The sequence below is a fragment of the Hoplias malabaricus genome, chromosome 2, assembly GCF_029633855.1.
Source record: "Hoplias malabaricus isolate fHopMal1 chromosome 2, fHopMal1.hap1, whole genome shotgun sequence".
In the NCBI taxonomy this organism is placed as follows: Eukaryota; Metazoa; Chordata; class Actinopteri; order Characiformes; family Erythrinidae; genus Hoplias; species Hoplias malabaricus.
This window is the reverse complement of record NC_089801.1, coordinates 66,305,500-66,325,879: the sequence shown is the minus strand read 5'-3', so window position 1 is coordinate 66,325,879 and position 20,380 is coordinate 66,305,500. Positions and strand designations below refer to the sequence as shown.

At 40.5% G+C, this 20,380-nt stretch overlaps 1 protein-coding gene across 2 annotated transcripts in view; it reads right to left on the bottom strand.

Annotated features, from left to right (window-relative positions):
* The window catches only part of dachc (dachshund c), a 64,592-nt gene extending 45,616 nt beyond the window's left edge, over positions 1–18,976 (bottom strand). For both annotated transcript variants that reach the window (XM_066659649.1, XM_066659650.1), the window contains exon 1: positions 18,213–18,976. In XM_066659649.1, the coding sequence (XP_066515746.1) occupies positions 18,213–18,700 (488 nt within the window). In that variant the 5' untranslated portion in view covers positions 18,701–18,976. The remainder of the gene's footprint in view (positions 1–18,212) is intronic.
* Between the last annotated feature and the right edge of the window lie 1,404 nt (positions 18,977–20,380).

Genomic DNA, 20,380 nt, shown 5'->3' with positions numbered 1-20,380 from the left:
AATTGGAGCCCTTATCGAGACCCTGTGTGAAAGCCTCTGCCCAAATAAGCCACTATTTACACTGCAATCTGCAACGGGCCGTAATGAAAGAACTGTAAATAGTGCTAGTGCTACAAACAACATCAGAGAGAGAGAGAGAGAGAGAGAGAGAGAAGCAGGAACAAGAAAAAGAGAAAGGAAAGATGAAGAGAAAGCAAGGAGATCAAAAAGGAGGGTGAGAAAAGGAAAAGCAAGGAGCAAAAAGAAAAAGTACAAGAGATCAGTAGACAGGGCAAAGAGTTCAAAGAACAAAAAAGCTGGAGAGAAATAGAAGTGGGAGTGGAGAAAAAAGAGGGGAGTGGTGGGAGAGTGAGAGCAAGAGAGAGAGAGAGATACTTAACATCTGTGCCTTGAACACAAACATCACATGTATATTCCCATTCTCATATCAGGAAATATCAGCAACGGAAATAATAGCACAGCAAACATCTAACAAACAGACCTTTTTCCAAAACACACACACAAACACACACTAACACACCCTATTTGTAGTTGAATGTAAAGTATCTGAGAGTCTCTTGGGTGATGTGTGTCTATAGAGATTTCAGTTATTCCCACAATTCCCTCTCTGCTCTCTGACCTTATCTAAAATAACACTGCCAGCTGCTCCTTCAAAACACACTCCTCTGCTATATTCAGCAGCAGAAAATACAGACACACTAACTATTAAAACACTTACATATATCATAACACACCATGCATAAAACTTACATTAACCATCAGAGCTCCCTCGTAGCTCACTGTAACATGCTTTCAAACTGTGCCAGTTAAAGAGAAGTTGTTTTAGTGGCGATTGTGGACTTAAACTCCCCTTAAAATATTTTATAAAGTCCAAATGGGTTATTCTTAACTTGCTATCATAATGTAAATACAGCAAAGCTGATTAAACATGTGCCCAGTAACTTGTTTGCGAAGTAATTTACCCGTCATGATATTAAATAGAGATCCATAAAGCCATCTTTATAAAACCCTCCATTAAGTTAACTAATCAAGATCATACATTTTTTTTCTGGCTCCTACCAGCTGCTAGGTGTGGAAGGTTAAAAGTCAAAGAAATGTAAAGAAATCCCAGTTCTGAATCAGAAAAAAAGAAACAAAAGAGCAAAAGACTAGGCAGATAAATTGATGTGGGTGTAGACACAGGAACTGATCAAGCGTAGACAAGCTCTTTAGCACCTGTTCACATAACTTGTGATGAAAACAAAGGAACGATCTTTCCAAAGTGGATATCTCCACTGACTAAGCCAATGCAGCTGTTATCAGTGTAAAAGGCATGAGGCATTCCTACCTGCCTGTCCTCAACTACATTTAATTATCACTCCTTAATTAGATTCCAATCAAATGAAACAGCCGGTCACTTACTGGGTCACACTGATCAGTTTAGTGCCTATAAATACTTAGCTCAGCCTGGTATTGGGCCGGGGTCAATGGGTTAATTTGAAAACCCTATTTCTCCATGTCAGGTTCACGCCCTCCTTTAATAGGCTGTTATTATTGTCTCTCATTATGGCTATAACCAATGGGGATCTGACAGGTCTCGTCTTGTCATAAGGAGGAGTGTCAAGGTATAAACATGTGACATTTTATTAGAAAATCGCTTTGTGATGTTGTTTTCAAGTCGCTATTGTATTAATAACGTACATCTAATATCTTATATGACACATGGGGCTGTATTCTGGGTCATATTGCTTCTGCTGTTTCAACAGCATTTCATAAATGAAAACTCCTGGGACAGTATCAGCACAATCACGAGAGAGAGTGAGAGAGAGAGAGAGAGAGAGAGAGAGAGAGAGAGAGAGAGAGAGAGAGAGAGAGAGAGAGAGAGAGGGTGGGATGCTATAATAGAATTTTGCAGCTTCAAGGTTAGCATTGCAAAGTTACAGTAAAGTTCCGCAAAAAAGAACATTGCGGTATTAAATTACCCCAGACGTCCTTAAGTGATTTCAGACACTAGCTCTAAACTGATTTTAGTTTCCGACTAAAATTGACAGATAATTCTGTCAATTTTTATGTAAAGAATCCCCATTAGCAGCTTATTTGAAAGGTTAAAGTCACAGCATGGTGATATGGGGACATCTCTGGTGGAAACATGCAATTGCAAGGAACTCACAAAATATCTTTGTTTTTATGTGAACCACTTTTGAATTAATTAATAATTTACAGTATTAGGAATTTCCTGCCTGAGCAGGGGATAAAAACACTGCTTTTCTGTGCTACATAATGGTGTTATCCGCAGGGATGCATTGTTTAACTGCTCCAGTGTCCCCAGCTTGAGATTTTTATGGCATCCTGCCGGGTGCCAAAAAACTTCATGACTTTATCCAGGCAACCTGCTACTAACAGTACCATTGCATCATCATTTTTCCTGTTCAAAACTTAGCATTCAGTCCTCAGTCCATAAGGTCTATATACATAGAAACTAAGATGCAAAATCTGATGGTTTTGCATGAATTGTTCTAGTGATGTCACAATACAAACACATTTGCAGACCACAGATCTAAGTCTTGAAACAACAAAAAGTGTTTCAGCCTAGACTGCTTTTGAAATAAGCTTCAATACAAGGCAGCCAATTAGAACAGAAGCTATTTGCATATAAACAAAGTCTGCACGGATTTAAAAATAATCAGTGGGAGGAGTTTGGTGTTTTAGATCTACAGTTTCCTTAATGACAACTGCTGGACTACTGGATTCCATTGGTGCTTTAGCTACATCAGCCTTGTAATTCCAGTACATGACTTGACAACATATTTGGGGCATGGGGGGAATCATCCAAGGCTAAGTCCAGTGAAGGAAAATCCAAGTGCTCCAAAATTTCAAGCAACCCCTCATCTAGACCTAAGTCTGCAGTTTTATTAAAGGTTATATTAAGCTCACTTCTTTTTTGCTAAGCCACTGCCAAAACTCTTCTGTCCTTGCTTTATCTAGGACAATAGGACGTAATCACCCATAATTCAGCCTCTTTTTTATCCTCCTGAAACAGAGAGTATGCAGTACACTCACCTCTATATAGGACATAATCTATGCCATGTCTTTGGCTTATGTGGGCCATCCTTTTGTCCTTGATTCAATGAAGGTTCAAAACAAAAATAGGCATATCCACACGCTGCCATATAAATCACTGCGTATTCTCACGCTCTCCATGGCTTCTGGCAGATATAGGGCACCTGTATGTGTGTGTCTGAAGATGTGTGTGTGTGAGTGTGTGTCTGTGTGTGTGATGACTTGAGAGACTTGAGGTTTCCCTTTTGAACTCAACACACGGAAAACTCAGGACTGAAAACTTGCAGAAATGATAGACAGCACTTTTCTGCTTGTTCTGTCTTTGTGTGTCTTTGTGCCTAGAAAAACTGTCCTATCCTTTTTCTTCCCAAATATGAAGACACCCCCACCCCCTCATCCCCATTCCTGGCCCCTTTCTCTCACACATATACACAGTTGTATGCAAAATTTCTGTGCCCAAAGCCAAATGGTGTACATTTTCCAAAAAAATTCACATCATCTACAGAGACAATGTTGCATATTTGTAACATAAACAGTTACTGTTTATCTGCTGGTTTAACATATTCTGTGGGAAATTAGACATGAATTTTGGCCTGTCCAAACGTTATGTCATAATTAATATGTTTCAAATCTTTCTACAGTATGTTAAACTTGACAAATACATAAATGTGTACTTTGCTGTGCCATATCCTAATCTGTTCTCTGTAGAGTATGTGAATATATTCACATAGAAAATTAAAAAAAAGCACTTGGTCTGAAGTTTTGTGTGTGATCGCATATTCTTTCCTTTTATATCTTTCTTTTGCTTTTTTCTTTCACCCACAAAAGTTGCTAAGATTAACAGGATTTGGACACTGGTAAGTAAAATCACTCTCAGAATGATGTATTTATTTTGGAGTTATATTTGCAGTTTAACATGGAGTTTCCAGTTTAAAAATCAAATAAAAAAAGTTGGTCTATGTTGTTGTAGCTAAACCAGAATGGTGCGAACGTTAGCATGATTAGAATAGAATAGAATTCAACTTTATTGTCATTGCACATGTTGCAAATACAAAGCAAAGAAATGCAGTTTGCATCCATCCAGAAGTGCTTAGTAGTAAACAAAATAAAAATATAAATATGTATATTACAAATGTACAGTAAATTGTTTGGGTATGGTGTGAATAAATATAAGTATGTACAGGTTATGAATATGAATGTGAAGGTGTATAAACAGCGTTATGCAACAGATATACTTTCACATGCACTAAAAATAAAAAGTCCATATAAAATGTATTACACAAAATACTTTTCTGTAACATTTATTAGGCTTCATCTAAAAATCACATGCTCTTTTTTATACTAAATACTATGCGAGAGAATACTTTTGGGGTGGTATATGTGTTTAAAAACCTTAGTAGCCACAGTTACTCACAAAATATTACCCAGATTATACATTACACCGTAGAAAATGTGAAGTGTGCGAATACTGGACACTATTCTGTGATAATCCTGTGATTCCAGCGTCCTGTGAGGTGTGGTTTCTGTCAAAGCTGGTTTCTGTGGTTCCTCCTCTTAATGATGTTAAGTGCTGTAAAAACACTGCAAGTCATTTTGTTGTTTAGGTTATTTTCAATAAACACTGCACCATGTGAATTTAACAGGAAACCAGTTCGGGGTAAAGTGAGTCTTGGTTGAAGGTGCTACTGAGAACTTCATGGAGAATCGTATGAGTACATAGTTCCTAATTTCTGATATAGTCTTATTTGTTTCTGCTCTGTAAAGCTATGAAAGAACACATTGATAGGTCAGTTAAGTTCAAAATGCTATAAAGAGAAATGTTCTTAAAAATACACATTCTCTTCCTCCCCCCTCAGTGTGTGTGTGTGTGCGCATTTGTGTGTGTGCGCACATTTGTTTTATGGTCGTGTCAGTGTGTGTGCTGCATTAAAACGTTAAAACCCCACTTCCTTTTTTCCTTTCCCACACCCCACACAGTTTGTTTACACAAAACTCATTAAGGGCCATTCTCCATTAAAGACCCATTCACTCTTCTCTCCCCCTCGTTCGCACTCTCTCACTCTCTCTCTCTCCCTCTCACTCACTCACTCTCCCTCTCCCTCTCTCTCCAATCTTTCCTTTTCTTTTTTCATTTCCATACTCAACTACAGAAGCACGGAACACAAACAAATTTTATATATATACTATTAATATTATATTATCAAGCCATACCCAAAACACACGCTGTAGGACCATATAATCCATTATGTTGTACTTTTTTTTTCCGTGTGTAAGTCTGTCCATATGTGGCTTTAACTGACACACCTAGACAGCTCCTAAGAGACATCCATCTAGCACGGGGAAATATGTCATCTATACCCCTACAGCAGTAGACATCCCTGTGTGCCTCAGTGAGCTTTGGGGAGCCCATGACCCTGTTCCAAGTTGTCTTACCTTGGACCACATTTGGTAGGTACTAATCAGGGCATACTGGGTGCACCACACAAAACTTGCCATTTTGGAGATGCTCTGGCCAAAACATTATGACCATCACCATTTGTCACTTGTCAAACTGGTTCCAATTCTTACGCTTGCCCAACTTCAAAAACTGACAGTTCACTGTCTGCCTAATATAGCCCACCATTTACAGGTCCCAGATAATCAATCATGTTGACTTAAATAATCTGTGGTTTTAATTTTGTGGCAAGACTTTTTCACAACTACAATAAACTGATAACAACCGCTGGGTGTTGAAGACTCTTTAAAAACAATTGATAAAACCCCACTAGCAATACCTGACACATTAAATCAATGTAAAGCTTAACACACTTAGAGAAGAACACTAACTGCCCATTATATATCATCAGCTAATAGTCACAGTAAGTGATGGAAGAGGAAAATGGAGGGCCATCCTACAAACCTAAAGAGAGTAAAGGCTAGTTACGCTCTTCGGGATTCGCTTTGATGTACTTTTAAGAGAAGAACACTGAACCAACAAACAAATAAATAGTCCAGTCAATATGAGTTATGCCAAAATGGTAAGACTCTCTTTTTAGCACAAACTTGCAGATCTTTGGGATGGAAGGAGCCACCTACTTTATTAAATGTTATCTTAAATATTCCAATGCCCTGATATATTTGCAAAATAATATCAGTTTATTAAATTTGATCAATATCATCCCCAGTTGCTTTCAGACTGTACATCTTCATTATTTTCTGAAGTTTCTGCCTCAAGGAAACCATCAGCTTCAAAGAAAACAGCATGAAACCACTTTCCAAAAAAAAAAAAAAAAATCACACATGTATCCCACGTTCTCCTTCCACAATGCAGCTTATTAAAAATTATACATCAAAGTCTCGTCCCTCGGAGCGAGAAAGGTCACTTTTAATTGCGGATGTATCAATGTCGCAATTTAGCATCCTGCAGGGTTTTATTACTCTGAGCCATCGAGAATGTAGATGAGTGGTAGAGATGAGAGCAACCTTAAAAAAAGGGGGGAAAGGTTGTTGTTTAGGAGAGAAAAGTTAGCATAAGTTGTACACCCTATCTGATTTTACTGATGTTAACAAATAATGTAATTATTCCATATTTAAAGCCAACTACTGGACACTTGCTGTACGGTGTCATTTCTCAGCAACGTACTGCAGTGTAACATTAGTTTATATGGTAGAAAAAACTTCAATGTTTCTTTAACCCTCCTATACGCCCTTCTATACGCCCTGAAATGCCCAATAACATGCTGCTGAAAACTTTCTCACACGGCTCATTGAAACAAGTGCGCAAATTCAGTTTAAAGCACAGATACCAAACTTTCTGATGTAAATAATTTATCAAAATTTAAATACCCATCACAGTCTTGTTTTGTGGACAAGAAAACATATAAAGTTTAGCTACATTTTCATATACTGATGCTAAAACACAAAGAAAGTAGCATGCGCTAATATTTGTAGGGGTGTCATTACAAAATTCAATTTAAATCAGTTAATGCTCCACCCATAAAGGCACTGTTCATAGAACCTGTTGCTAAAGGTGTGTTCATACTTGTCAGCTTTATTTCAGTTAAAACAAACCTTGGTGCTATCGCTCTGTTAGCAGTTTGTTAGAGCAAGTGTGAATTCTTCCAAACAATCAGACCAAAGCAGGTACATTTCTAAATGAATTCTGAGAGCATTTTTCCTACATATTAATAAATAAATAAATAAATAAATAAATAAATAAATAAATAAATACATAAATAAAAAACACCCCCAGACAAGCCTGATAAGGGCAATAAGCCTAGCGGGGTACATGGTTCTGATGACAGGCCCACCATTTTGGTTTGATTGTAAATGTTTCAGCCTTGTGAAGGACTGGTGCCCCCTCCTGCCTTGTACCCAATGATTATGGGTAGGCTCCGGACCCACAACAACCCTGAACTGGATAAGTGGTTACAGATAATGAATGAATGAATGAATGTAAATGTGTCAGCGTAAAGGCTAAGAAAACCAGGATCAATAGTAACATGATTCAATTTCCTCATTGGTCCAAAACAAGGGAACCTAACTACAAGTATTAACACACCCTAAAAGTGACAAGCTTCATTTAATTTTTTGCATGTGCAATCAATCTAACATTAATATGGAGCTACATTCATCCTTTCAGTTTCCAAGCAAACGGATCATTTCCTACAACAACACAATCCAACTGGGTATTAGCATTACAATCTAAAACTCAAAATTAGTTACTGCAGCGACTCTAAACCAAGACTATTCTCATTAAGGCATGTGTGTACTAAAGAATGCCTCTGGAGGTGGAGCATGGACTGGTCAATTCAGTTCAGCTGTTTTAAGAGTAGGGCAAATAGCACTAAATTTGTATTGAGAATTTTAAATGTGCAGTTATTTATTGTGTGCACTCATTGAATTTGCTAAGATTAATCCAAGTGAATGAATGAATGTGTAGGCATAACTTGCTGTAGCCTCCCTCCATTCCACAGAGCCTCAGTCTCTTCCACAGAACTTGTTGTTGAGGGCTGTTTCCCTGAATTTCCCCTCACCTGCGTCTTTTTTCGTATGGTGAAACAACTATTCACAGCTTTTACATAGTATTAGGTGTTGACAGTGATCTACAGATGGTTTAAATTATATGCGAGGATGTGCAAAATCTATGGCATGATATATAAGGGACATGAGCAACCGTGGATTTAGGAATTCCTGGGGTACCAAGAACCAAACCTTCACGGATATCAAGGGCCAAATGTAGAATATTGCTGTAGAATGATATCTATCTAGATTTAACGCTAATCTGTAGACAACAGTATCAGTTGTCAAATGACCTAATTTCTCAGGAGCTCTGATGCTATGCTGTTATTAGTTGGTTTTGGTCTAATTCAGTGAGGATCACAGCTCTGAAATCTAGTGTGTGCTTTTCAGAACATTCACTTCCAGTTTTCCAACTGTGAAACCATCACACAAAAAGTAATGAACTCTTTCCATCATAGCTGTCCACACTGTCTTACTGTACTCTCTCTGTGTGTGTGTGTGTGATCAAATAAGCAGAACAGTGTGTTAATAATCAGACCAAGTCAAAAGATCACCTCTCTCTGACACACATTAAAATACAAACACACACACACACATGCACACACACACACACAGAGGGAGAGAGAGGGCAGATTTGCGTACACTATACAGAGGGAGCCGGAACATTGAGACTCCCTGAGGTGGAAATAATGAAAAAGCCTTTCATGGAAAACTCATCAAGCCAAAAGGGGGGGGTGACCACTAGTGTGTGTGTTAGTGTGTGTGTGTGAGTGTGTGTGTGTGTGTATGTACGTGAGGGGAGGGGGTCAGTAAGCGTGACCTCTCATTTCATACTTTAATTAAAATCTCCCTCTGACGTCCTTCCCTCCTCTACTGCATGCTGGCTCACTTTCCTCTTGCCACAATACACTCACACACAGTGTTTAACAGGACACGTCTCTGCTGCCCTTCTCCGCTGCCGCCATGTCCAGATGGGGTCAGGCCAGTGGATCTGCATGACCAAGACTAAGATATGAAAAGCTGCAGACTACCTGATTCCAATATTTGGCCACTGTGTCCGGAACAACTACCGCTCAATTAAAATGCATACCACCAATGTATGGTCTTCTTAGTTGGCTCCACTGGTGACAACACAGGAATAGTGACAGATTGGTATTGCTTGCTGGATGTTAAGTCTTTATCCTCCATCCTTAAGTCACAGGAGCAAACCATGGGACCTGAAGGACAGACAGCAGTGCTGCCATGCTAAAGAATACATGCTAACGTAGGGTGACCAGATCTGAGATGGTGAAAAAGAGGACACGTCTGGGGGCGGGTGATGAGGTTATGCCTCTCGCTGCCGTTGTATGCTTAGCTGAACCTATGTGTGATTTTAGGTCCTTTACACCTTTATTTGCTACAAAACACATGGGAGTTTCTTTTTTAATTCATCCGAGAACTTACATTTACGTTTCAGCATAGCTGCTCGAGATGAGGGTAGGTACATGATCTTTGCCGTAAACAAGGACTACTGACGTGCAGACTGACCAATTAAATGTTTACGGAGAAGGTTATCGACCAATAATGGTAGCTCTACAATCAGACCGTCCAATCAGAAGGTTTTAGGCTACTTCACCATGCCCTCTTCTCACTCAAGGGAACCAAACGTAGTAGGGGAGGGCGGGACAAGTTTGTGAACGAAACTTCTCGAAGTTCTATGTAAGCTCTAGAAAAACAAAATCCAAGATGTTTGTGAAATTCCACCCGGACATTTTTAAGTCTAAAAAAGAGGACATGTCCGGGTAAAAGAGGATGTCTGGTCACCCTATGCCAATGACTACATGCTCAAGACTAAAAAACAATACATAAATAATAAACAATGTACAGCTCTACTGAATGCATTGTTTCCACTGAATCGTGTCAGATTTTAATTATAATTAGAGATGCACAATCTGAATCGTCTAAGATCAGAGAGCAAAAATTGTGGTTAGGGATTCATACCTCTTCACTAATTTGCTTCGGCTGAACTCTTGTCCCCCTTTTATAAGCCTAATGTACCACCCTGTGGTGACAAATTAAAAACTCAGTAAAAACTTCATGGTCATTTGTTTATTTAATATGCAGAGAAACAAACAAACAGTAAACAGAGGCTGGTGCTGATGGCTAATGGATGTACAAACTGCCTTCATTAGCAGTCGAATGGAAAACAGAATCTGAAGTAAAGGCCAAAGACGTGTGTTTACTGAGTCCAGTTCAGGTACATTAGAAAGCAATGAAACCAGTGCCATACTGATATTATACAGCCATTCTTTTTTGAGTTATGTGTGTGTGTGTGTGTAACAACAGCTGTTTCCCACAGGTGGATCAAACAGTGAAAGCAGAACAAAGCAAGCGCAGTTTTAACAGCCTCAGGCTCAAACTAAAGCCTTCCTGTTTGTTCTTTTTAACACTGATTTGGGACCAGTTTTGTTCCTTAGCTTTGTACCAAACTCTGCTGTGTTTTTAATAATAAAAACCGATGATAGATCAGCTTACAGCTGCACATTTTAGCTGACAAACTGTTAAACTGATCTTGTGTCTGCCGCTGGTTCTTGTTTACAGCAGGCAGTCGATACGGGCCAAGGAAAGATTAAGTGACAAAAGAGACAATGGCAATAACAGGAGAGCTATTTTAGAAAACACACATACACACACACACTGCTGACATTTTGAGTTTTTTCCTGGAGAGCAAAAAATTCTGCACCACATGCTGAGCTCTGACAGACGCTATTGAATCCTGCTTGACTGAGACACACACACACACACACACACACACACACATTCAAGACATTAATAATGCCTGTTCCATGTCAGGTGACATTTTCCACCCTCTCATCAGCCCTACTGTCCACCCACACATTCACACACACACAGACACTGGTTTCCATAGGATTTCTGGACGTTTCACAGATCATACAGATGTCTGATATGTATCATGTATATGTTATGTTTAATACTAAAAATAATAAGAGTTATAAATATTAATATAAAGTTTTCCTCTCTTAGAGACTTTAAACTGGAAACAATCAGCAGGTGTTACTGTCCATCTTTCCACAACTGTATGGTCTGTAAGGATGTGGAACTGTTCTGAAGCACTTACTGAGGAAAGGAAATAGACAAAAAAGAAGTACGTTTGCAAAACAAACAAAGAAGCTGCTGGTGTTCTCGGAACAATAGACTGGGCGCCCCAGAGTCCAGACCACAACACCACCATGTTTGGGATTACTTGATTAATGCCCTGAAAATAAATGAAAACACACACACACATACACACAGTATGACTAAGACATCAACTGTACCTAACTGTTGTTCTAGAACACGCTCCTGTTTTCTTCTCTAACGTAGCGTGCAGATACAGGGCTATCGAGTGTCCGGCAGCTGCTCTGACGCTTTTTTGCTGGAGTCACTGGGCTTAGAAAGATCAAAACACACACACACACACACACACACACACTAATACACACACACACAAACACATGGTGTCTCCTTCCACTGTGTCTATTCAACGGCTGAACATAAACTCCAGGGCCATAAACCGTAATGCCTGATAGCAGTGTAATGCCTGATGGAAAACACGCTTTGAAAGTGGTAATGACAATACAAGCCTGCAGAATGAAAGGATGGGTTACATCCAAATCCACATACACACACACACACACACACAAACTTGTTTTAATATACAATTGGAACATAAACTGATATGTAATGACACGCCATGAAATATAAGCAGCTATTACTTACAGGTAAGATAAGACAAGTGTAGCGAAAAAACTCACACATGTAAAAATTAACTCTATGAAACAAGTTCTCATTTAACACATACGCACATTTACGCTCCACAGAATCAAACATCAAACCATGCTGACTGATGTAAGCTCATATTACTTGAGAGACAGACCTGAAGGTCAAGACAAGAAAGAAAGAGCTACAGAAAGTGTGTGTGTGTGTGTGTGTGTGTGTGTGTGTGTGTGTGTGTGTGTGTGTGTGTGTGTGTTCCAACAGGATTATATCACATTATGGGGACCAAAACCTGTTTACACTCACATTGTGGGGACTTGTCTTTCTGGCTGGTCTTCACAATATAAGTTATTACATGTTTAAATGTAGGGTTAGAGTTAAGCCAGTAGTGCTTATGGAAAGGTTATTGTAAATCTCCACAAAATGAGTGGAAGGCTATGTAATGTCCCAACAGGTTCACAGATACAGTATTGTGTGTGTGTGGATGAACCTGTGTAAGAGATATCCATAAGAAAGCAAGCACTGCGGTATCAGTGAGTACTTATCTAGTGGGGTGTTTCTACTTCTGAAATATCTATGAGCACACAGTCAAAACACAGGGCAGGTGTTTCTGATAAAGTGGCCAGTGAGTAGAACAAGAATTATGCAAATATAATAAATTAGTCAGCGAATAGGAATTCAAGGTGGCTGTTTTTAATAAAACAGACCATGAGACAAAATACAAAGTATGTGTTTCTAGCCAGTACACGGATGTATGAGTTATGGGAATCTAATAAATTGGTCAGTGAGCAGAAATACAGGGTGTGTGTTTCTAAAAAGCATGTCAGGAATTGGATGGTGAATCCAATAAAGTGAATGGGAGGTGTATATATATATATACATATTCAGGGAATTCAATATAGTACACACCCTTTAAACTCATAGTAACAATGGACCTTTCCCCTGGGGCAGACAGAAATCTGCTGTCTAGGACACACAAACGCCATGTGTGTCCAGAGCGACACATCCCTCCACCCCACCCCCCCTCACCATAGACTCAACACACATGCGCACACGGCTACACACAGAGAAAACTGTGATACAAAGGTCACTTCACAAAGCTAATGAGGTGTGATGCATTACTCCCCCATTTAAGACTTTCTGGAAGTCACTGGCTTTCTGAGAAAAGGAGGTAAATAAATAAATAAATAAATGAAAACCGTCTGCTGAGTTGGAGCACGCGGCAGCAAAACAGTAAGCGCACATCACACGCCCCTTTTTTCTCGTTTACGGCTTAGCTGTTATAAAATCTGCTGAAAGCAAAATGTCTTTTATGGACATCCAAAACCTTTTCTGTGGCCAATGAATCTTTAATGGCGCCGGTGGGTCAGCGGAATAGAATATCATATCCCGAACAACACACGGCCAGCTGGATAACGTTACACCAGCGCGCAATGTAATATGCTAAGAGTGATGAATGACTAGGTACTCAATAGATGGAGCAGCGTATTAGCTATTTTATGCTGATCTGAGATCAGCTTTGCTGCTCTGTTGTTAATAGTTAAAAGTGGCCGTTTGGTCAAAAATCAGATGGACACAACTTTGATCTCAAATTTAGTCGTTCAGATATGACAAACATGTTTGGTGTCCCAGGTTTACAAGTTTACTTCATTAATATAATTGAATTAAAATATTTTTCCAGTATTCCATTACTGGATTAACGTGGACATGTGTTGAGCTGCTAATGGGCAATGAAGAGGAAAGGGGAGGGGCTATCCTGTGATGTCAATTCCCACCCTTCTCCAATGTCCGTCTCCCAATATAAAAGTGTATTTACAAGGCCATAAACAAAGTCATACTTTCACATTTTATATACACTTTCAACACCATTACAAAACAGAAAAGCCCAACAAAAGACAAAAGTAAGCAAAACATGCCTTAACAGAATGAAAACATTTAAGAAATGTGATTTCTGGCAGAACGATCATTTCAAGTTTTATATGAGTGTGAGAGGGAGCTATAATGGTGATGGATGATTGAGCATGGCAGCCGGAGGGAGTCAGCATTAGGTGAATATAGATACAGTCAGCTGAACAGAGGGATAGCAGAGTGGATCTAGAGACAACAGAAAAAAAGAGAAAGAGGAGAGGCCTAAAGAGAGAGAGAGAGAGAGAGAGAGAGAGAATAAGAATGAAACATGAGTGAAAGAGTGAGGGAAACTAGAGAAAGAGATAGTGGGAGAATGCACTTGAAAGAAACAGAGAGTGTATGTGAACGAAAGGGAGGGAAGGTGAGAGAAAGATACAGGGAGTGAAAGCATGACAGTGTGTGAGAAGGAATGTGTAGGGAAATGTGTTAGAGAGGACGTGTAATTGAGACAACAAGCAAGAAAGAGAGAGAGAGAGAGAGAGAGAGAGAGAGAGAGAGAGAGAGCTTGTGTGCGAGAGACTGGTTTTATGATCTGCAGTGTTTTCCTGTAAGTGCTGCTGACTTGCTGGTGTGTTTTCAGTAAAGCTCTGGATGACTCCCTCTGGTACACGTCACCGAGTCAGCTCAGCTTTGACTCACTTCTGACTCGCACCATCAGCACCAACCAGCCACTACACACACACTAACACTAACAACCTCCATCACTCAGGGACCAGTCTTTACAATCTGCATGTGTTTTCCCTCTTCCTGCTTCAGTCCTATGGAATATAACACTGATCACTAGTCAGTGATCTCATTATTGTAACGGCAGCCAGGTTGTTTAATTTTTTAAGTTCTAACATCACACTTTTAACAGAGAACACTATCTATGCTGTCTTCTGGACTTTCTATGTGCTTTGTTTATGTACTCTAACCACTCATTTTTGGAGGGTAACCTATTAACATTCATTCATTCATTTTCTGTACGCGCTTATCCAATTCAGGGTCGCGGTGGGTCCAGAGCCTACCTGGAATCATTGGGCACAAGGCGGGAATACACCCTGGAGGTGGCGCCAGTCCTCCACAGGGCAACACAGACACACACACACACACACACACACACCTACGGACACTTTTGAGTCACCAATCCACCTACCAACGTGTGTTTTTGGACTGTGGGAGGAAACTGGAGTACCCAGAGGAAACCCACGCGGACACAGGGAGAACACAGACTCCTCGCAAACAGTCACCCAAAGCGGGAATCGAACCCACAACCTCCAGGTCCCTGGAGCTGTGTGACTGCGACACTACCTGCTGCGCCACGGTGCCGCCCTAAACCTATTAATATTTAAAGAAAAAAAAAAAAAGCACATTGCGGCATGGTAAACCATGTCGTTAAATCACACCTGAGTAACCTCCATCCAAGCCACTACCAGTAAACAGATTTCAACTTATTATTTCGTGTGGATTTCTATAAAGCAAACAGTGTTAGAAATACAATCCACTCCACTTTTGTTAGGAGACAGAATTACAATATTTTACTGTAAAAAAAACTGTACAGTGTAGTGATGGGGCATCAACCATTTTAAAGAGTTCAAACAATGGCTTCCTCTGATCTTTCTTTCCGTTACGCTATATATGCCTGAGCCTGAGTTCACTACGGTCAAAAAACTATGCAGCATTCCATACTGTTACTACCATCCTGTGGGCACCTTGGCGAAGGTCAGTACTAACTTGTGTTATTCAGACTCCATTTTCCATGGCTGCCTGCCTTAATAAAATGACAGGAATCTTGAACCCTAAAGAACACATGTAGAAATGTAATGTAAGGCAATGTGAGAGAATGATTTGAAGGTTTGTGGTAAATGAAACAGATCGGTGCAGTCATGTGATCTAGCCAATAAGAAACCAATGATAGCATCAATGAAAGGCTGGTAAACGGTGAAATATGATGCAAAGGGAAGACCTTTGTCTAGTCCTTTTCAGTTGTTCTCTGCTCGTTTGGTCTCTATCAATCCTCATTAGGCATCCAGAACCCATGAACATGAGCTGGTTTGCATAATTTAATCAGGAGGCAGTGATACACGTTTCCAAACGCATTCGTAAAATTATCTTTTCATCCTCGGGGCGAGAAGGACTAATACGATTAGGGCCATAATTCAACATGGAGAGAAAGGGATAAGAGGCAAAAAAAAGAGAAGAAGACAAAATCAGGCAGAGAGCAGCCTTTTTAAACTGCAGCTCAGGGCATTATGAAAAATTAATTAATTTCTGTGGAGAATCAATTTGTGCTCGTGACTGTATTAGACAGAGTGTTTTATCCTGTGCTATTCACACTGAGCTCAATACGCAAAGTCACCAGGCTTGAAGAAAAACACATCTGGAGGAGGGCAGTAAACACACACACACTCACACACTCACACATATGCAGGGCTAAACAGTTTACAACTGGTTGTTTTTATATTAAAATCACAGTTGTCAAGAGCAGTTATGGGGCTGATGGCACAGGTCACTTAGGTCCAAAGTTCTGAGGTTGTGGGTTTGAGCCCCACCTTGAGTCACTGCCTGTGAGCAACCCTCAAGGTGTTACAGAGAATTTGGGGGCTATAAAGTAGCACAGCTTTCCAAGAGTTGACCTTAAAAACACACTCAAACACAGGTGACTGTGAGCTACACTAAAATCTAAAAGCACGTCAATGATGTCACTCACTCACTCACATTTAACAGGATGTAGACTCTCCACTAGGGGGCAATATCAGTACTCCATTGGCTACTGATGCTTCATATGAGCAGTATTGTGGCTTTATTTCCTGTTGATCAACTTTAGCACTTAGTAACAAAACAAACTGATGCAGAACCATGAACTAGGTCTCTTTAAATGACTGGTGTTTGTGCTTCAAATTCATGCACTTAAAGACCTTCAAGAACACAGCGCTTAAATCCAGCAGCTGATCTCATCAATGCTGAGTAACTGTGCCATCATCATCACCCTCATCATAACCTACGGTAGTGTAGTCTCATCAGACGTATGACTCCTAACTGTTGCTGAGCTCATCACATAAAGCAGTGCTGACGTTTACGAAGTCTGCTGGGAAATTCAATAGTTAGTAAAGTGTTCTTTTTTAGTTCCTCAGTTTACTAGCTTTTATTCATTAACAGTTTGTTTGTATTTAATAAATGTAGATCAAGTGTTTTTTTTTCTCTGAATCAGTGTGATTTAGTGGGTCAAAACTTGAAATAAGTGTGCGGGCATTGGGGGTGGACTGAGGAGCATGCTCTTCTGAAAAACACACACACAAACACACACACACATGCTTGGTTCAGTTTATATTTTCAGTCACACTGACACACAATAACACATGACAATCCAGTCCTGCCAAACTATTTTCAGTGGTCACTTTACCCCAAACTGTGCTGGTCTATTTATCTGCTCTGCAATGGTCACTTTCCCTGTGCTGCAATGGTCACTCTACTCACACTGCAATGGTCACTTTACTCAAGCTCCAATGGTAATTTTCCCCTTCCCTGCAATAGTCACTTCACACCACAAGTGCAAAAACACTTTATATAAATTGTAAACAATCCAGACTGCAAGCCAGGAACCCACACACAAGAAAAAAATGTAACAGACACTTTACCCCTCACTTCAATGGTCACTTTACTCACACTTGTAAAAATCAGTTGTAAACACCAACAGCTACGTGATTTAAAAACATACACAAAACCACACATAAAAAAAACTGGGAACAAAATCTCTCTGTATTACACACACACATGCTCTCTCTCTCTCTCTCTCTCTCTCTCTCTCTCTTTCTCTCTCTCTCTCTCTCTGTTAGCCGCAAAGTGCACAAACTGGACCCAGTGTGCTGTTTTTTTTCTTTATAGAGCAGCAAAACTAAACCATAAACACAAGTCCAAACAACATACTCATTCAGAGAGCTTCTTCTTATCTCTCTCCCTCTATCTCATACGACTTGTGCTCTCTCTCTCTCTCTCTCTATGAACAAACATTTACTCTGTTTCTGATGTTGCTTTTATCAAGCACACCCTCAAAGAGAGGTACCACGTTATAACTGTGGTAATCATCCAGTTAGTGTTTAGAGAACAGTACTGTCCTGTACTCCACTGCAGTTACATTTCTGAAGCTGGTTTCATCCCACACTCTGCCTTATCCCCAGGTTTTAATTTGGGGTTTTTTTCAAAATGAAAAAGAGATATAAAAATATACAGACAGACAGTAGAATCTTTAAAGCACAAAAAATGGACCCTAAAGACTGTACTTGTACCTTTAAATATACATTTACACACGTGTTTCTTTGCTGATAGAATATAGTTATGAATCCCAAACGCTACAAACTACAACAAAAACAACAGCAAGGAGGCTCGGTAACTGTTAGTCTTTCAGTTACTAGCTATAAACAAAGCACAACAGCACTTCACACAACAACCACTACTTCACTACCAGCCATAAGAGGTTCACTAATGTGTCCAGTCACCTCAGAAGTGGCATCCTGAGTGCCCCCTCTTACCTGGCGTTGGTGCAGTCATTGTAGAGGACTTCGAAGTCATCCCTGGAGATGAGTTTGCAGCGGTTGACCCCTGGCTGGATAGCCCCGAGTCCGCGTAGCACGCGCACCTGCTCCACGTTGCAGACCACCGGCGTGATCTCGAGCCTCTTCAGCTTGGTGTAGACGGTGTGCAGCCCCCCAACCAGGTGTTTGAGAAAGAGCTCGAAGGCCTGCGGCAGGCAGATCAGCTCCTTGCCGTTCACCGTGAACGAGGCGAGCGAGGCACCGCGCACCTCCACCATGCGGCACTCGTTATTCTGCGGCGTGTTCTCCACCGGAGAGGGCGTGCAGTACGCGGGCTTCGAGTTCACAGCGGCCGCGCTCGGCGTGTGGAGCAAAGCCTCGGCGCGGAAAAGACTCGTGACTGATGCCGGGGAGAGCGCTACGGGCGTGGAAACTGAGCCCGTGACCGGAGGCGCGGAGGGCAGCAATGGAACTGAAGTGGCCATTGCGTTATTTTAATTATAGCTCCTGTTGTTGTTCTTGTTGTTGTTGACGGTGTTAGAGATGATTTCTGGAGACCGAGCGAAATTTTTAAGAGCACGGACCGAGAAGAAGGAAAGACAATAGAAGCTAAAGAAAGGAGAGCACGAGGACACGTACTTGTTGTTAAAAGTAAATGTGGCCGTGGTTTTAAAGGTGATTCCGAGAGAGAACCGCGACGAAGGAGTGAAGGAGGGAAAAGGGGAAACTAAGAAAAAACGAAAGAAAGAAAAGCCAACGAGAAAGTGTTATTCTGGTGTAAAAGTAATGGTGTTGCAGGTTATTTCAAAAGATGCTGCCAAACAACGATGGGAAGAGTGATGAGGGAGAGAGGAGAGCATTCAGAAAAGAAAAACAAGAAGCATGCAAAGAAAAGTGGTTAAAACAAGATTAAATGTTGTAGCGATTGCAAAAGGTATACGCCTACAGTGGGACGAAAACAGACTTGAGGAAAGGAGCGGAAGGTCGTTCCTGCACTTAAAAAAAGTAATTGTGGTGTTAAAGATGACTGCGCGAGGTAGGTGCAGCGTCCGGGCGAAGTGAAGAGCGCTACGGTTAGAGAAGAGAAAAGTAAAGAATTAACGAACGCAAGAAAAAGAAGGAGCGAGGGTCTCTGTTATTATTATTACTTGAAAGTGGCGATGGCGGTGGAGCTAAAAGTGGTGTTTAAAATAGTTATGAGTATTACAAGACGCAACCGAGAGAACAGAAGTACGCTGTGGACAGAGAAAAAAGAGAGAATGAAGAAACGAACAAAAGAAGAGAGAGAGATTATTATTTCTTTTGGAAATAAATCAAAAAGAAGCGCGTGAGAGAGTCACAGTCTATCGATCAAACGGCGGTGATAGTGACAGCAGGAGTGAGTGAAGAACTGAAGGAGGCTCGCGCTGCTCTGACACGCGCTGAAGCTGGGGAGGAGTGGCCAAATTTGTAACCGCACCCACATCAGAAGACCTACGCCCACAAAGGCTTTATAATTAACACGTAATTGCAAACATAAGTACGTAGTTATAGCCAATCTTAGCGTTGGAGGCGGGGCACTACAAGCCAATCCAAGCGTATAACACGTCTTTGCTTCTCACTAGCCAATCACATTGCAGGAGGCGGGATACTATTACCATATCACAGCGCTAGGGGCGTGGTATGGTAGGAATACGAGTGGGGAATGAAATAACCCTCCGTATCTCAGCCACGTGCTTTCCCCTAGCCGTGAGTAACAGAGCAGTGAGTTATAAACATGTTTAACACATAAAAATAAATGACTTAGGAACGTAATATTACACGTGACTTCTGGTATGATAGTGACTTGTTGTAACAAGCAACGATATGAATGTTCTTTAAATGTGAGTGTAGTGGAAAAACAGCTGTTTAAATAGTGTAAACAACAGAAGACTATTTTTTAATGAAGACAACAGGGATCCTAGTAAAAAGCTTGAGTTTCTTCCTTAAAATAATTGCATTGATGTAATACTAGTCTAATATTTCCAACAACTTAAACAACAGAACGCATTTTCAGTAGGGGTGGGGGACAGAAGCAGGTAAGGACAGTAGCACCTTTAGGCTAAAAATTATTTTACGTAACACAGGTTGTACGAAGCTGCCACAATTTGAGCCAAGATGTACGACTACAGTGAAAAATCTACTTT